At 34.6% G+C, this 18979-nt stretch overlaps 2 protein-coding genes across 2 annotated transcripts; one reads left to right on the plus strand and one right to left on the minus strand.

The window, feature by feature from the left end:
- Nucleotides 1-301: 301 nt before the first annotated feature.
- On the minus strand, nucleotides 302-1883 carry Smp_159280 (crisp subfamily glioma pathogenesis-related protein-related; the record flags this gene model as incomplete). Its single annotated transcript, XM_018798196.1, has 3 exons — nucleotides 302-515; nucleotides 622-763; nucleotides 1637-1883. The coding sequence occupies 3 exons, from the start codon at nucleotides 1881-1883 to the stop codon at nucleotides 302-304; spliced, it is 603 nt and encodes a 200-aa protein (XP_018653162.1).
- A 5313-nt stretch (nucleotides 1884-7196) lies between these two features.
- Nucleotides 7197-8778, plus strand: Smp_159290 (venom allergen-like (VAL) 21 protein; the record flags this gene model as incomplete). Its single annotated transcript, XM_018798197.1, has 5 exons — nucleotides 7197-7385; nucleotides 7442-7572; nucleotides 7613-7694; nucleotides 8370-8458; nucleotides 8565-8778. The coding sequence occupies 5 exons, from the start codon at nucleotides 7197-7199 to the stop codon at nucleotides 8776-8778; spliced, it is 705 nt and encodes a 234-aa protein (XP_018653163.1).
- Nucleotides 8779-18979: the final 10201 nt, after the last annotated feature.

The following is an 18979-nucleotide window of genomic DNA, read 5'->3' on the forward strand; positions in this document are numbered from 1 at the left end:
AAATGTAAAATTCCAACAGTATTTTCGAAAATCGCTACTCACCCCATGAATTACAACAATAAAACAATCTGATTTGAATGAAATATATTCAATTATAAATTATGACTAAACGCTACATAGATGTACATAGTTGAGTAATATCAACTCAAAATAGTTACACATTTCAATGAAAGTTGATAATACGAATATATTCAAAGAAAGTTTTGGATTACTTCAGTGAAAACTTGAATACAAATACGCTTAACAGATATTGAGGTACTAAGTATATTTGCCAAAAGAGTTCTTTATATTTCCAGTATAATTAATCTCTACATTTCGGATATACGCGTAGATCACGAATTCTACGTCCATATTGCATGTTCCTTGACACCCTTTCTTCGCTTTTCTTTATTGGCTTCTGTCCATGTTGTGTATGAGCACTGTTAGTTTGTAAACTGTTTTGAGGAATATTTTGCATCATTGAGCACATATGACGTGGTTTCACTTCATATGGTTTCTCATTATTCCAATTACCCCTAAAACAATCAACACAATAGAAGTTCAGTCACATTCACTATGAGAACAACAACAAGGTAATTGCAAACAATAACATTTCTTATCACATCATCAACAATCACTTACCCTGGACCATAGTTGCACACGATTGATAGACCGTACCGTGGACAATTCGCAACTCCACATCCAATGTCTGTGGTCTTGGCCCAAGCCATCTGAAACGGAATGTGAACAAGGAAATAATGTGATCGGTCGATCAATTGTAAAACTTTACATTGTGTTCCAATATGTTATGTGTAGTTACACTACTTGTATCTGGAGATAATGTTGTCATCTCAAAGAGATACATGTGAAAATTCCAGTATGTGTTCAATGAATATGTTTACACTTAGTGCAGTTATGATAACTAATTGAATTCTACAGAATACTCACTCACTCACTGATTCGATGATTCTGTCTCATGTGAACAGTCGGAATCATCTCACCGATCACAACATCATGATTTTCCATCTATACACAATGAATTTCTATTGATTTGCTTCAAATGTTGTTTGTGTGAATAATGTTGACAGTGTGATTAGCATTTAAATTAAGATTTGAATCCACTCGTCAGAGACAAATTTCCTATCTGTTGTTTTACACCGAATCACCCTACCTCTCAACCAAACACACATCATCAAATATTATCAAATGTTTTGATTACCTATATGTGAATAACTGCAATGGTCGGATTACGTGCATTCGCATTTGTTTTGGAGTCACTTTTATACAAATGTGAAATCACTTCATTGTTATCACACATTCGTTGTGCGTTATTATTATAGGTGTGAAGGGTGAGTGGCACATGACCGTAGGGAAAATTCTATTCAAGTGGATGAGAATGGACTCACTTGTGTGTAATGCAAACATTGAGGACAGTTGTTCATATTGTAATTGTATAATTTGTGTTCATTGAACCAAGCATCCACTCCTCTGAATCAGAAATCAGTGATTTGAATGTGAATGAGCTTACGACTTAATGGTTGGATGGAGAGCTATATTTTGTCCAACCCAACTAAATTGATTCGAATGTCGTTTGTCGTGACGTAAGATGCATTTGTTTGCCAATGATTGTGCTTGTCGAGCTAAATCGTGATTCCACTTCTACAAATAAGAGTTACGTGTATGATATTCGAAGAAATGATTGTATAGTAAGTTACCAATGGTGACATATATTTAGCTGGAGGTTGTCCATCAACTTTACAATCAACTAAATCCTGTCTGTATTTTCTATGCAGTTCGAGTAGTTCGCGGCTATTCTTATCCAAAGCATTGTTACAATAGACATTTTCATTAAAGAATGATAGAATGAACAGTGTGCACGTAAGACACAGTATAGTTGAACGCATGGTTACTGAGGTCTAATCTTCATTATGTTTAGTGCAGTGTTGTATATATATATACATTTCTGATTAGTAATATTATTGAAAAATAAACAGTAAATGTGTGTGAAATTTTGTGTTGCACAGATAGTGAGAAATTAGGAAATTGACAAGAAATACTCTCGACCAGATCACTCAATCAGTCAACCGAATGTCAGTCACTTGCCGCATATTATCTTGTGTTCCGATTGAAATTCTCTATACACAGACATTGAATGAGTTGTGTGAACCTATTTAAAAATAACCACATTAAATCTAATGTCTGTCTTATGTGATCCAGTGAGTCCTTTCATACGACCGATTATTGACATTTGTCAATGACATCAATCAACCGATCACATTGCTTGTTAATTTGTCTAACGGAATTTCAGAACATTGAGTTTAATTACAGTTGATGACCTTGATATCTATCTATCTATCTATCTATCTATCTGTCTATCATGGTGTACTATCACAGATTGACATCACAATTTCCTCACCTCTAGATTATGTAGATGGTGTAATTTCATCAATCATTCTATTGTTCTCTTAACGAAATCAGAATTTCAAGTACGTGAACTGAACAGTCTACACTCATCAGAAAATATTTCACACTTGACAATGATCTGATCATTGAGTTTATTTATGTCTAATGTGATCAGGTATTTTGTATGGTGTATTTCATTCCATTCATCAGAAGATAGAGATGTACTGAACAAATGTCTTGATCACTAGCGTGTTTTACTACGCTCACGCGTCCTGATAAAACTTTAGGTCATGATGTCCAGCAATGCCACTGTTACAATCTTTTTAATCCTTCTTCAAAAATCATCAGACTACTAGGGTTACTTCAATAACATTAAAGTTTTACCATTTTGAATGCTATCACATTTTTGCTTCAAGCCTCAATGGAGTTCCATCAACTCTAACTAACCTGTTGGCTATTCGACATATGTTTTATTGTTCAATAGATATGTCATTGCATCTACTTCAAGGCTACACAACTTTGGACACCGTTCAAAGTGTTGCTTATTAGTACACCTCTTGTAAAAACCAATCATACTGCGTTTGTTTTTAGGTGTTGTTCAAGTGATATTTTGCTAATGTGCGTCTGGTTAATTACATTGTATCTAAACCTTTATTCATCATCAATGTACAATTCTATTTCTATTACAGAATATCATATTCTCTTGTGAAGTTGGTGCCATCATATTTTGTAACAGTGACGTATTTACAGGACCGAATCACTCACACCATGCATATTGCCTACATCTTTCTAAATGTTGTAAAGACAAATGTAACACCCTGTCGAAGAGGATCGAATGATGAGAACAAAAATAGATCATAATCACAAAGAGAAAACTCAAATACTACTGACAATGCAAATGATACTGATCTAACTTAGTTATTACATACAGACGACAGTTCAAATTGTAGATGTGGTTAAAACACTGAATTGACATTGTCAGTCTGATTATCCGAGTTGACTAATACCAAAACTATTTGATCCACTCTTCACAAATGCCTAGAACTTGTCAATGTTATGGAAAACCGATTGTCACTATGGAAGTCTTGCTTTCTTAGAAAACATAGGACATTTAAGATAACTGACACACTATGGTACCATTGAGTTCGATAATATTCCATTAGAATATCCAACGTCATAAGATGTCGAGGAACGATCAAATCTAACCAATTTATCTCAACTAGATTATCATGTGGGAAAATCTATCTCAAGTGCATCACTACAAGTAATTATTCATAGACGAAAAACAAATTTTACGCGCTTATTGGATTTTGTAAGTGTATCTCTCCTATGATTAGCGATGTTTCTCTCATATCGCTGTTATTGAATTGGCATCCAAGTGTACAAGTGATTAGGTATTAAACTTTAGAACTTAATGTTGATACTAACAATAAAATGCAGCTGACAAATCGTCTGTTCGTATTGGATGTGGATCTTGTATTCCTTAGTCAGTTATAGTTGGAAACACATCTTCTCTATTCATGAGCGATCTATGCTTTACTTTGAGTATTAAGCATTCCGTAATTTCAATTCAATTTCCTACTCTTGAAAACACCAAATGTACATAAGTTTTGATCAAAATGATGGAATTCACACAGATTGATACGATCTCGCACTGAAATATGGACCGTATATTTCGAAGACTTTTATTGACCCGATCGATATCTGACTCCAATTGGATCGTATGAATATCATTGAAATGTACATATCGCTAATCCTCGTATATAATTATTGACTTGAATCTCGTTGATCAATAACGGAATTAAATAAGTCAAATATGAGAATGGATGTTCGAACATGTATACATTGTACTCATTGATCTGTACAGACAATCAGAGGGACGAAGGGAAGGAAACAAATGAAGTGAAGAAATCGAATTAAAGAGAGCGAAGCGAGATGGCTCACAGTGGAGAAGGTGTGTGAACCAACTGTGATGTTTGAATGAACTAATGACTTCATTGCATTGATGAATATTTTGATTTTGAATTCCAAATACAATAGATTCGTTTGTGCTCACCTAATACTTCTTGATTAAATTGCGTTATTCCTGGGATTACTTGTTCATACTACAATCCAAATATTTCTGATTATCACATTGGCGTCGTGATTGAGCCTGTGATGGAACGGTTGGATATAAATTCAGATTTTAACGCTTTTGAGGATTACAAGGAGAGGTTCGAAGTCTGGGGTATGACCATGGAAGATGATGATGGTTTTAATATTGTGGCCCATTTCTCTACATTCATCGAAAAAGAAACATACAGCCTTATAAAGACTTTGGCACTTCCAGACAAACCGATTTCACTCCCCTATGCAACCGTCAAGGAACTGCTGTTGGACCATGTGAAGCACATAAATTTGGAATGCTGTAAAGGAGAAAAATCCGATAAAATGACTCGCCAGAACATCAGGAATTCCACTATTTTACTAAGTCGTCGCAGTTCGATTTGTAATCAAAGTTATTCAGATAATACATCATTGAGCTGTGAAACAGTATACGCATATGAGCACGAGTTTAGTAAATGCTTGTTCTGCGGAAGTTTCACCCATGTAATTCATGTGTATTTCGTAATTTCAAATGCTTTAAATATGGTAAAACTGGACACATTTAGTCAGTTTGTAATACCATGGTTCATTTCTCTGAAAATAATGCTAAGATGGATGTTTCTAATGATCAGTTATCTTTATCTAGAAGTGGTATAACGTCACATAACAGTTCAGAGTTGAATGAAACCGAGAATCATTGTGAGACAAAAATTTTTAATCAACGAACTTCTTATCGGATTTCTCATGTTATTGTATCAGATAAGGTTTGTCGTAATAATTCACATACTTCTGATGAAATTCATTACAACTCTGAGAATAAAATGTTAAATGAGTCGAATCATGATCAAAAACCAGATTCAATTTCTGTAGATGCTGATTTTCGTAATGATCCATTATTCTCTAATGAAACTCTTAATAAATTTGAGGGAAATATTTCAGAAAAATCAAATTCTGATTTCTTATTAAATGTCATCCACCCTCATAATGAATTTATCTCTAGTGATATTCCTAACGAATGTGACAAGTATGTTCCTAGTGAGTCGAATTCTAGTCACATTTCTGATGTTATTGAACCAGATATTGCATATTCTCACGAACAGTGTTTGTTGAGTAGAATCCCTAGTCAGCGGTATGATGAATCAGAGGGATAGTAGAATTTCCTGAAGCAATCAGAGAACTAGTTTGCCCAGAAGTGAAGTTTGCACAGAGAGAATCCAAATCAAGTCCAAGATTATCCTAATGAGTATGAAGCAGATGAATGTTTTCCATTCGATTGTTTCGCAGGCAAATCAAGCCTAGATGAATCACATGCGTTAATTACACATATCAATGCATATCTGTTTGTGTATTCTAATATGAATAACAAAAAGAATATGTATCATGATTTTTATTCAAATCAAAGTCACATGATGGAATATCTCAAATTATATATCAGTGTTTATCCCTAAGTACTCAAATACAGTAATCGAAGTGTGAGATTTGAGAAGATAATGCAAATTGGGAACGTCATATTGGCTAAAACATTGCGACGTAAGGACCCAACATTATTTCGTGGGGGAGGATATTGTTGGAATGTCTATGATGCGAATTCTAAATATCAATGGCTTCACTACACAACCGACATGATCATTGTATACAATTCCAGAACCCAGATGAGTCTGTTCCAATTTCGGTTGTTATTTCTAATACTTACGTGTGCATTCTAGATAAAGCAGAGCCTACATTCAATACACTGTCAACGGATGCAAGATGAACTTATGGAGAAAACATACAATCGATTACAGACATTCACACTCCAATTTGAGCTGTGGAAGATGTGATGTTTGAATGAACCAACGACTTCATTGTATTGATGAATATTTTGATTTTGAATTCCAAATACAAAAGATTCGTTTGTGCTAAAAAAGATTGTAACAGTGGCATTGCTGGACATCATGACCTAAAGTTTTATCAGGACGCGTGAGCGTAGTAAAACACGCTAGTGATCAAGACATTTGTTCAGTACATCTCTATCTTCTGATGAATGGAATGAAATACACCATACAAAATACCTGATCACATTAGACATAAATAAACTCAATGATCAGATCATTGTCAAGTGTGAAATATTTTCTGATGAGTGTAGACTGTTCAGTTCACGTACTTGAAATTCTGATTTCGTTAAGAGAACAATAGAATGATTGATGAAATTACACCAACTACATAATCTAGAGGTGAGGAAATTGTGATGTCAATCTGTGATAGTACACCATGATAGACAGATAGATAGATAGATAGATAGATAGATAGATATCAAGGTCATCAACTGTAATTAAACTCAATGTTCTGAAATTCCGTTAGACAAATTAACAAGCAATGTGATCGGTTGATTGATGTCATTGACAAATGTCAATAATCGGTCGTATGAAAGGACTCACTGGATCACATAAGACAGACATTAGATTTAATGTGGTTATTTTTAAATAGGTTCACACAACTCATTCAATGTCTGTGTATAGAGAATTTCAATCGGAACACAAGATAATATGCGGCAAGTGACTGACATTCGGTTGACTGATTGAGTGATCTGGTCGAGAGTATTTCTTGTCAATTTCCTAATTTCTCACTATCTGTGCAACACAAAATTTCACACACATTTACTGTTTATTTTTCAATAATATTACTAATCAGAAATGTATATATATATACAACACTGCACTAAACATAATGAAGATTAGACCTCAGTAACCATGCGTTCAACTATACTGTGTCTTACGTGCACACTGTTCATTCTATCATTCTTTAATGAAAATGTCTATTGTAACAATGCTTTGGATAAGAATAGCCGCGAACTACTCGAACTGCATAGAAAATACAGACAGGATTTAGTTGATTGTAAAGTTGATGGACAACCTCCAGCTAAATATATGTCACCATTGGTAACTTACTATACAATCATTTCTTCGAATATCATACACGTAACTCTTATTTGTAGAAGTGGAATCACGATTTAGCTCGACAAGCACAATCATTGGCAAACAAATGCATCTTACGTCACGACAAACGACATTCGAATCAATTTAGTTGGGTTGGACAAAATATAGCTCTCCATCCAACCATTAAGTCGTAAGCTCATTCACATTCAAATCACTGATTTCTGATTCAGAGGAGTGGATGCTTGGTTCAATGAACACAAATTATACAATTACAATATGAACAACTGTCCTCAATGTTTGCATTACACACAAGTGAGTCCATTCTCATCCACTTGAATAGAATTTTCCCTACGGTCATGTGCCACTCACCCTTCACACCTATAATAATAACGCACAACGAATGTGTGATAACAATGAAGTGATTTCACATTTGTATAAAAGTGACTCCAAAACAAATGCGAATGCACGTAATCCGACCATTGCAGTTATTCACATATAGGTAATCAAAACATTTGATAATATTTGATGATGTGTGTTTGGTTGAGAGGTAGGGTGATTCGGTGTAAAACAACAGATAGGAAATTTGTCTCTGACGAGTGGATTCAAATCTTAATTTAAATGCTAATCACACTGTCAACATTATTCACACAAACAACATTTGAAGCAAATCAATAGAAATTCATTGTGTATAGATGGAAAATCATGATGTTGTGATCGGTGAGATGATTCCGACTGTTCACATGAGACAGAATCATCGAATCAGTGAGTGAGTGAGTATTCTGTAGAATTCAATTAGTTATCATAACTGCACTAAGTGTAAACATATTCATTGAACACATACTGGAATTTTCACATGTATCTCTTTGAGATGACAACATTATCTCCAGATACAAGTAGTGTAACTACACATAACATATTGGAACACAATGTAAAGTTTTACAATTGATCGACCGATCACATTATTTCCTTGTTCACATTCCGTTTCAGATGGCTTGGGCCAAGACCACAGACATTGGATGTGGAGTTGCGAATTGTCCACGGTACGGTCTATCAATCGTGTGCAACTATGGTCCAGGGTAAGTGATTGTTGATGATGTGATAAGAAATGTTATTGTTTGCAATTACCTTGTTGTTGTTCTCATAGTGAATGTGACTGAACTTCTATTGTGTTGATTGTTTTAGGGGTAATTGGAATAATGAGAAACCATATGAAGTGAAACCACGTCATATGTGCTCAATGATGCAAAATATTCCTCAAAACAGTTTACAAACTAACAGTGCTCATACACAACATGGACAGAAGCCAATAAAGAAAAGCGAAGAAAGGGTGTCAAGGAACATGCAATATGGACGTAGAATTCGTGATCTACGCGTATATCCGAAATATAGAGATTAATTATACTGGAAATATAAAGAACTCTTTTGGCAAATATACTTAGTACCTCAATATCTGTTAAGCGTATTTGTATTCAAGTTTTCACTGAAGTAATCCAAAACTTTCTTTGAATATATTCGTATTATCAACTTTCATTGAAATGTGTAACTATTTTGAGTTGATATTACTCAACTATGTACATCTATGTAGCGTTTAGTCATAATTTATAATTGAATATATTTCATTCAAATCAGATTGTTTTATTGTTGTAATTCATGGGGTGAGTAGCGATTTTCGAAAATACTGTTGGAATTTTACATTTCACTTCACTTCACTTACGCTTGTTACTCCAAATGCAGCATAGGCCGTCGACCAGCTTTTTCCAACCCACTCTGTCCTGGGCCTTCCCTGATAGTTCTATCCATCTTTTGTTCATTCTTCTCATGTCTGTCTCTATTTCTCGGTGTAACGTGGTCTTTGTTCTTCCTCTTCTCCTTTGACCTTCAGGATTCCATAATTCTATTATTCCACCTTTGTACGTGTATTCTGTGTTGAGTGGATCTGACGTTTGTTTGTATTAACTTCATTCAATATTTGACATATAATTCAACAGTGATACTTCAGCTTACAATATTTCAACTAAACTCTCCTACTCCCTGTAGACAACATCATTATTGTCAAATGTAATGAAATTTTCTTGTGAGAAATTTCGAATCTTTGGCAAGGTTAATTATGTGAATATTCATAACTATAGCATTTTGAATAAGTCAGTTTTGACAAACTGTTTGTCAGATAGACAACACTATAGATACTGCGTTTTTGATCGTTCATACGTTTCTTAGTGTTGACACATCCTTATACAGAGTGGATGATTTGTGTTGAGTGGACGATTTGTATCCGATAATATCAACATTACGATTTGTTTACAAGAGATTAAATATTTTATACATAACCTTGCTTATAATTACGTCAAAACAGTCATCACACTCTGATAAGTGTCTTGATTACTCTTCCCAACACAGTGAAAATTTGGCGAGACTATAATTTATGGACGAAGAGATCAGAAGTGTCTGATTATTCCAAGGTCACTGCACCAATTTCAGCACCTGGTGCTCATGCACGATTGGTTCATAGTGGAATTTAGGGAAAACTTCACAATTAAGCGGATACAATAAGTGAGATTACTAAGAAGTTCCTTTATTTGAAATTGCAGTGATCAAATGACTTGTAAATATTGTGCAGACTACAGTGATGTCCTTCGATGTAACATATTCTGAAGGAAGACGTTTGCTAGAATAGGAACCTTTTTCGCTCGATCCAGATTGAGATTAAGGCAGATGATAATAATTGCCGCGAACTGTATAATAAAAGCACCAGTAAAATTGACTGCAATAATCGCAGATATCACTGAAACTTCGGCCGTTCAGTGGTATTAGTTTTGTAGAGACACATCCATAATGAAAATGATAAATTTACATAACCGGAGTACACAAACAATATTGAAGCTATGTGGTGGAGGCCGAGAGGGTTTTTGTGACCTTATCATGGCTCCAGAGACTGAGTATTATGGAGCTATATTGATGAGTTTCTCTACTTTATGCATTACGATTTTAGAACCTTTGAACCTCTTTCTAACCTTAACAAGTTTTTGGATCATATAATAGAAGTGTATCCACTTTAATTCTTAGGCGTTGTATAATATATATTTACTCTATGCTAACTGTTTACTGATTGGCTAATGTTTCTCAAAGCCACTTAAGATTCGTTCAAAGGTCGACCATAAATTGTAGTCTCACCGAATTCTTTTATTTGGAGTTAAGCAGCAATATAGGATGCTAGATAACATACAATAAATTACAGCTTGTAGAATTAAGTGTCTGGTAATGTCAACAACACTTGACTTCCTCATATAAAAATTCGAGCTAAAAGTTTGATATCAACAAAAGGCAAGGGAAGAGAAATAGGCCAAATGTAAACTACACCAAGATAGATGTGATGTAGTTTACAATACATAAAATTCCCTCGAATATAGAGAAATCAGAAAAATTGTTTTAGGGGTTTGACATAAGGAAGAATGATTTAAATCACTAACATCAAGGTAGATGTTACTACTAATCTGTCTCGTACATATAAATCCCTTAAATAGCCATCACATATTTTAAAAATTTCACAGTCCAGTTGTTCCATATTATTACGTTCCAAAGAATTGTATCACCGAAATACACTGCAATCATTGTCCTTGTACGGTCCCCTTTTTTTTCTATACACAGTCTTTGCAGTGGTCTGGTTATATTTCGATAGAACCTTACAATCATTATCTCACTGAAACAACGAGAATCAACCAACAATTTATGGTAACCAGTGATAAAATCAAATGCATCATCAAATGCATTATCTGTAAAGAGAACAAGTGAAGTTGGTAAATGGGTGGTGTAGATGAGGTGAAATCAGGAATCGTAACAATCTGGTCTAACCTCCCACTGAGGATACTGCCGGACCCAAATCTGTATAATGGAATAGGGTTGAACATTGGGTTAGAGACCCCAACCCGTAAATTGCTAAAAAACGCTAACCGTGAAAAATTATTCAAACCACTTAAACTCTGCCCTCCGAGTTGTAGGAAGAATTCGGGCTAAAAGTTTGATATCAACAAAAGGTGAGGGAACAGAAATAGGCCAAATACAAACTACACCAAGATAGATGTCATGTGATGTAGTTTTCAATACAGAATATCCGAAAGTACGAATAGTTCATGTTCATGTATATATATCTATATCTGTATGTCATTCAGCTTTCATGCACTACTTAATTGACATTCTTCCACTTGTGAGTAGCATTTTCTTTCTTCCCAACACATTTTTTTTCTCTGTAATAATCACTGGTTGAAGAATGTTTGATTTAAGTCCACTTTAAAAATATCCATTTTATATTAAAGGAGTAGTTACATGTATATTGATAAATGTCAATTAAATGATATAATCACAGGTTCGACTGTTTATTTATTTATTTATTTAAACACATACATATTGGTACAAAAGGGCACCAGATACATATGCGCCACACAAGATACATATGCGACACATTAAACAGAGTTTCCACCATGGGCGAGCTACTGGAAAGGAAGGATACACAATTTGAGAATAAAGGGAGTGAAAAAGCGACGTTGTAAATAATAGTAATAATAATAATAATGGTAATAATAATGATAATGTAAATTGTCTTTCTTCTATTAGAAACGAGAGCACTGTAGTTAGTGTAGTGCGTCATTTCATGTCATTTGTGTGTGGGCTGTAATACTACCCAGGTGCCCAAACCAAAGCAGGCGGTTTTCTTAGGGGGCCACACCGCGAGCCTTTGACCTAAAGGTCTGATCCACAAGGCAGTGGAGCATCGTGAGGAGATGCAGTCCCATGGTAGCCGGTGACCAATGGTTGGTTCGTACGCCATTCGTTCCTTCAGGATACTGTACCATTGGTTTGGAATCAGGGTTTTCCAACTCCCCTAGGTGGACCCTCCGTGTCCACCAACCCGGTTAAAGTGCCGGACATTCGCTTTTCGTCCTCTCACTTTCGTAAGCAACACCCCCGCCACGAGAAGGCATTGAGTAGGACTTCCCTGTCAGAGGCTATATATTCGCGTGGCCATGTGAGAGCATTTCGAGAGGGAGAGCGGACTCTCTCCACTCTCGCTCGTACCAGGGCATTTGGGGGCAATTTGGGGGTAAAATTTATTCCAAGTTGGAATGATTGAAACTTCCATAGTTTGCATGAATACTCACTTCGATTTGGATCATATTACAAATTTATTCAAAATTGAGTTAGTCTTCGTAGACGCTTCCCCCTTCTGTTGAGACATTCGAGTACTGTGCAAAAAATTTTCAAGAATTAAAACAGTTCCTTAGTGTTTCATTGATTAATAACAATTTGCAGTTTGAAAAGTCAATTACACGTTTCGTGTAGTCATGAATCGTTTGAAGTTAGACATTAACACCGTTTGATTACACCTCTGTGGTCTATAGATTAAACGTTCGCGTGCGATACCTAAGCTCCTGAGTGTGGATCGTTCGTGAGGGATCGTTGATGTGCACTGCTCTGGAGTCACATAATAGGAAGAAACCACTGACAAACAATGCTTCCAAGTTCTCGAATGCAGTCTATCTTAGATCGACTCATCAATTTAACTATTACAGTACTACAATCTGCACAAATCAACATTCTGATGAACTTATTTCACTTGAAATATTGCTGTGTGGCATATATACATATTCAGAGTATAATAAGGTGGAATTGATAAGGTTTGACATATTACATGTTGATCATCTATATTAGATATTGATTACTTTTCACCTGTTCTACAAGGGATATATGAATTCAAGAATTTTTCTTATTCAAAGGCATATATGGCACAGATCAAATTTCCATCTCTTTATGAATTATTGAATAAGCATGAGAATATTCTTTGACTTAGGGTGACTTTTGTTCATCATAATGATTGTTCAGAGTAAAATTTGTTTTAGTTTCCTGAGTGATTAATGTTTGACTCATTATAACATTAATTGATAGGAGTGTAATGCTTTGTTTCGAAATACAATATTCTTGTATTCAACTAACATGGACTGCGTTTGTCGTCGTGTTTTTGGCATTAAGAAATCTACACTTATCGACAGATAGATGGATAGATAGAAAGATAGATAGATAGATAGAAAGATAGATAATTGAGATATTGACAAGAAATACTCTCGACCAGATCACTCAATCAGTCAACCGAATGTCAGTCACTTGCCGCATATTATCTTGTGTTCCGATTGAAATTCTCTATACACAGACATTGAATGAGTTGTGTGAACCTATTTAAAAATAACCACATTAAATCTAATGTCTGTCTTATGTGATCCAGTGAGTCCTTTCATACGACCGATTATTGACATTTGTCAATGACATCAATCAACCGATCACATTGCTTGTTAATTTGTCTAACGGAATTTCAGAACATTGAGTTTAATTACAGTTGATGACCTTGATATCTATCTATCTATCTATCTATCTATCTGTCTATCATGATGTACTATCACAGATTGACATCACAATTTCCTCACCTCTAGATTATGTAGTTGGTGTAATTTCATCAATCATTCTATTGTTCTCTTAACGAGATCAGAATTTCGTAATTTTGTTATGTGATATCATAAGACGAAACAACTATTCAACACTCCACACTTTGAATCGTAATGATATCAATCTAGAGTGAATTCAAACAAATGCTTTTTCATTATCAATCAAGGTGACAATGAATAGTATTGACGAAAGATAAAGTTAGAACAATATAAATTGCTTAAATATATAAACAACAAACTTTTCTACCTAAAGGAATTTACGATATGAAACTATCAAAGTGTAAAGGATGTTCAAATTTGTCGCTTTTATTTACCTCATTACACAGATGATTACCTTCATATTGAAACTAAAGTTTCCTAAAATCAAACAGATTAACATATTCACTTAGTATTGTTGACGAGTCTCAAATAGGATGAAACGCGCGTCCCGGATTCCACTGACTACCCACTATCCATAAAGATTTAGATAAATTTAAACAAATTAATATAAACATAACCAACACATGATAACTGATATTAGGTATATAATAAAATGTTAGAATGAGAACTTTATTGAACTGTTCTTAAACTGTTTTTTTAATATTAGAATTTATATCCATTTGGAGACTGAGCGAACTCTGTGGCATCAACCAACACACTGAGTGGTTGTAGTGACAGGGAGTGTGGATTTGGGAGATGAGAATAGAGTGTGGAAAATATGGAACGCTTCACGATTTTGCGTGTCATCCTTGCTCAGGGGTCATGCTAATCTACTCTGTATCGTTCCAATTTTACCATGAGCTCTTAGTTTTGAAGGTATTTCAAATATCTTTTTAACTCTGTCAAGATATCGGTATTGTTATTGGCTAGTTAATTACACAATAGTGAATTGTATCATAGAATTGTATCATGTATTAATTACATTTTTTTATAGTATGAAATGTACTCATTATGTAGATCATATGATAAAGTGCCTTGATATTGTACACATTCAAATCTATGAAAATGACAATCAAGATTATTAGTGAATATGCCTAAAACTTGTTATTATTATATCACCTGTCTAATGTCCTTTAGATTCATGTATCGTGGTATTGCTTTTCACCTTTTCATCCCTTTGATCTACAATATGTTAAATGACTTCTCAACCTTTTCCCTCCAGTCTATCTAATGAATTCATGAGAAACTCAAAGTATATTGATTAGGTTATAAATCTAAACACAAAATCTATCTTGCTTTGAACTGATGCATCTTCCATCAATATTGTTTATATATTAAGGTAATCTTTATCTAAGATCATCGTTTTGATGACTAATGTATAGTGAAAATGTTCTTCATATATCCTTAGTGGTAGATGATATGTACTGAAGTTAATCGTGAATTGAAATAATAAACTTGTATTGTAATAGGTGATATCAGCAGTCACAAAATGGCGGAGAAGATATGAGACCACAACACATAATGTTCGCTGAGAACTTCACATCAGAAGAGAACACGGGATGGAAGCCTAGATTCTATTATTTTCGAAAATTAAAATTCGCGGGCCATGTACAAAAAGAGAAGCTAGTTTACAAAATAGTCTTATGAGTCATCGTGTAAGTTCAGTGCATTCAGGGCTTGCTCGTCTTCTTCCGAAGCGTTTATCCTTGGTCACTGTGCAATAGAAAGAAAACACAATTTGTTAACAACATCATACATGATGATTTGGACACCGTTACAATATGAGTGAAATTACAAAACACTTTTTGTTCGTATTGTCGAATCGACTTCACCTAATTGGTGTACATGTACAAAGTATAATAAAATAGTTTATAAATTATATAAACATAGTTTGATACAAGTTATCATATTGAATAGATTTCTACAATTGAATAACATCCAGAACTCAAAGCAGCTGTCTGTCAGCCAACAACGAAGTCAGAGTTTTCATTACAAACATCAGGCTATTTCTATTAGACAGGGCTGTAACTTGGAGAATTACCACAACTGTCATCAAAGAGTACAGTTAATTATAAACAGATATCTACGCAACACACTGCCTATTCATTGGACAGACACAATAAGCAACAACCTACTATATCCGAGAACAGACCAGGATCCAGCGGAACAGGAATTTAGAGGAAAACGCTGATGAATGTCAGGATACACATAGTGGAAATCATCAGACTGTACCGTGAAGCAAGCGCTAACTTGGAAGCCTGATGGTAAAAATAAAGGAACCAAACACAAGAGCACATGGTGTTGGGAATCAGAGGCAGTCATCAAACGAACTGATAGCATATGGTAACAGTTGCGAGGAAAATTCCAAGGACAAATTGGCTAGATATTTCGTAGTCGTCAATTCATGCTCCACGTGAGATAACAGGTGAAATAATAATAAACTGAACATAATTTGGGAACAGTAAATCGTACAGTAATAATTCATAGATCAAAATGAAGCTTATGATAAGATGAATATAGATATGTATAATCTAATTGCTCAATAGATAGACAATAAGAATATATATAGAATAATCGTCCATTAATAGGTCCCGAAAGTTACCTGTATTTATTTTTTCACTCGCATATAAAAATACGGTCTTCATAGCAGCCATGGTACCTTGATACAACGAAGGAGTAATCCATGTTAGGTGCTGAACGAAAGATATGACTTTGAATTTAGTTGTTGGTCGCACCATTCACGTCCAACTTCACTACGTCTACAATCATTTGACATAGATCATCTACGTTGGTGATCTACAACCTCTACTTGTTTCATTTATGTGAGTATCCTTCCATCCTCCCATTAATCCTACTGGAACAATTGTATTTTCATGCTAATTATATGCAGAAAAATGAAGATCAAATTCTCAATTCAATAGACAACCTACGAATAGTCTTCAGATTATATTTTCACAATGTTAGACACAATTTATTAGTGTTACTACAACTAACTAGTTGAGCATCCCATGTTTGAGAATCAGCAATTATCAAATTGAATTAAGCTACTTTTGTTTTGTCAACTTGATACACTTTACACTAACCATTTTGAATCAAAACTATTCTATTGGATAATGAAAAGTATTACCCATACTTGAACTCCATGAAAATTTACGGATTCCTTTGGTAACAATGGTTCGGTCGTATACATGTTAAAATCAGTATTTGGTAAATGAAACACAGCTACGTTTGAAATCGGGAATGTATCAGATGCGGTTAATGTCACTATTCATTCTATATAACATGTAGTCTTCCAATTGCATGTAAAACACCAATGAAACACATGAATGGTTCACTACTGAAACTTTTCAATTGTGCTGTCACGTACTTGAAATCAGAATAGTTCTAATAAAATATTAACGTTCTATAGGTGGTTCGAAGAAGTACATCGATGGCAAATTAGTTTACAAACGGGAATTCAATCAGATTCTCCACAAATTAGTTTAACATGTTTTTTGTTCTACTATCAATACTTCATAAAACGAAACTATTTACTGTAAATAGAAAGTAATTCAATCAAATACCCTCTCGAACAATGCTAATCAATCCTCTTCGAAACGTTATCCAGATGGTTGCAAAAGAGTTCTTAATAATAATATGGATTCATTATTACGATTCATTGTGTAAACGTGTCCAAACAGCAAATTGAAATTAGTTATTGCAAGCAAACAATAAATAATCTTCTTTATTCAGAAATGATTTGTGATGAGTACATATCAGTAGTAGCTGATATGCATTTGACAGATGGTTGATTGGCATTGACGTGCACGTTTCTGTGCCCAAATTATTTTGTGTCACTGACGTTTTGATTCTTGATCATAGATACACCAGAGAATCGATATGGTGTTGATAACAGCTCCGACTGCTACTATACAGAGTATACTAATAACTTGAAGTAGCTGGCCCTATGTCTAGCCCACATGGGTTGTTCTAGATTCTGGAAAATCCAATCTATTCATTTTTATTTCCTACTTTGAACTTGTCAATTATTCGCCAGGCCTCGCCTCACTTCGCCTTTCGCAGTTTCGCCTTAGTTTGCTTAGTCCGCATCGTCTCAATTCGATTTGACAATGAATATTGAGTAACGCCTAACTAAAGTGAGTTTACTAACACTCCATCTCCAACCCGGTTCGCTTCGCTCTCTCCTCTTCGTTTCGCTTCTCTGATTGTCTGCTCCGACCAACGTTTGTATGAAATGTACGTACTCAAACGTCCATTCTCCTATTTGACATTATTTATTTCTGTTATTCACTAACGCCAGTTAAGTCGATAATTATATACGAGGATTGACGATATGTGTAAGTCGACAACGATGATCACATGATCAAATTGGACTCAGATATTGCAGGACCACTCAAACTTCCGTGATGTAACTGCGCCCACTGTCAAGATCTACTAATACCAAAATGGACGACTTCATTAATCAAACCAATCACTCAATCTTTCGAGATATCTTCCAGTAGTGACGTACTCTACTCCAGAATGAGAACTATTTAAAAATCTACCGAGCATTTCCCACTAACATGACCTACCATATATCATAGTAACATAAAACATTGTCTGTTCAACTTTCAAGATTTCAACGAGTTTTACATAAGTCTCTTTAAAATATCTGATTGTCCGCCAGTGTATAATGCTTGGTAAATAGGTACAGCCGAGTACTATGGAAATATGAAGCAAAAAATTACTCTGTTGCCTTGAACTGTCTTTCTTAACTACATAAATTAGGTTGAACGAATGCAGTGGGAAAGTAGGATATAAATCTCAATATTTATATCATCATCATTTTAACTTGACTACTGAAAACATGTCGTTTACATTGGGAACGCTAGTATTGAAGACAAGTCAGTTATTGAGAACAATTTTCACCCATAATTACATTCATCATAGGCATTTTTAGAAAAATTATCAGACAAGTAACTACTTCTGCTCCCTTAATTGTTCCATTAAAAAAATTAACTGAAGATCGGCTTCAACAAAAAAGTGGCAATTTATTACAGATTACTGATTGAGGTTCTTAGTAATCAATCTAATCCTTTACACTGCAGTCCAATCTTGCTGTAGGGAACATGATGTTAAAGCGGTGAATATGTCTAGTTTTCTACATATTGATATACATCAGAGATGAAACTCATTTTAAATATTTGCATT

This window comes from Schistosoma mansoni, chromosome 6, assembly GCF_000237925.1.
Source record: "Schistosoma mansoni strain Puerto Rico chromosome 6, complete genome".
Classification (NCBI taxonomy): Eukaryota; Metazoa; Platyhelminthes; class Trematoda; order Strigeidida; family Schistosomatidae; genus Schistosoma; species Schistosoma mansoni.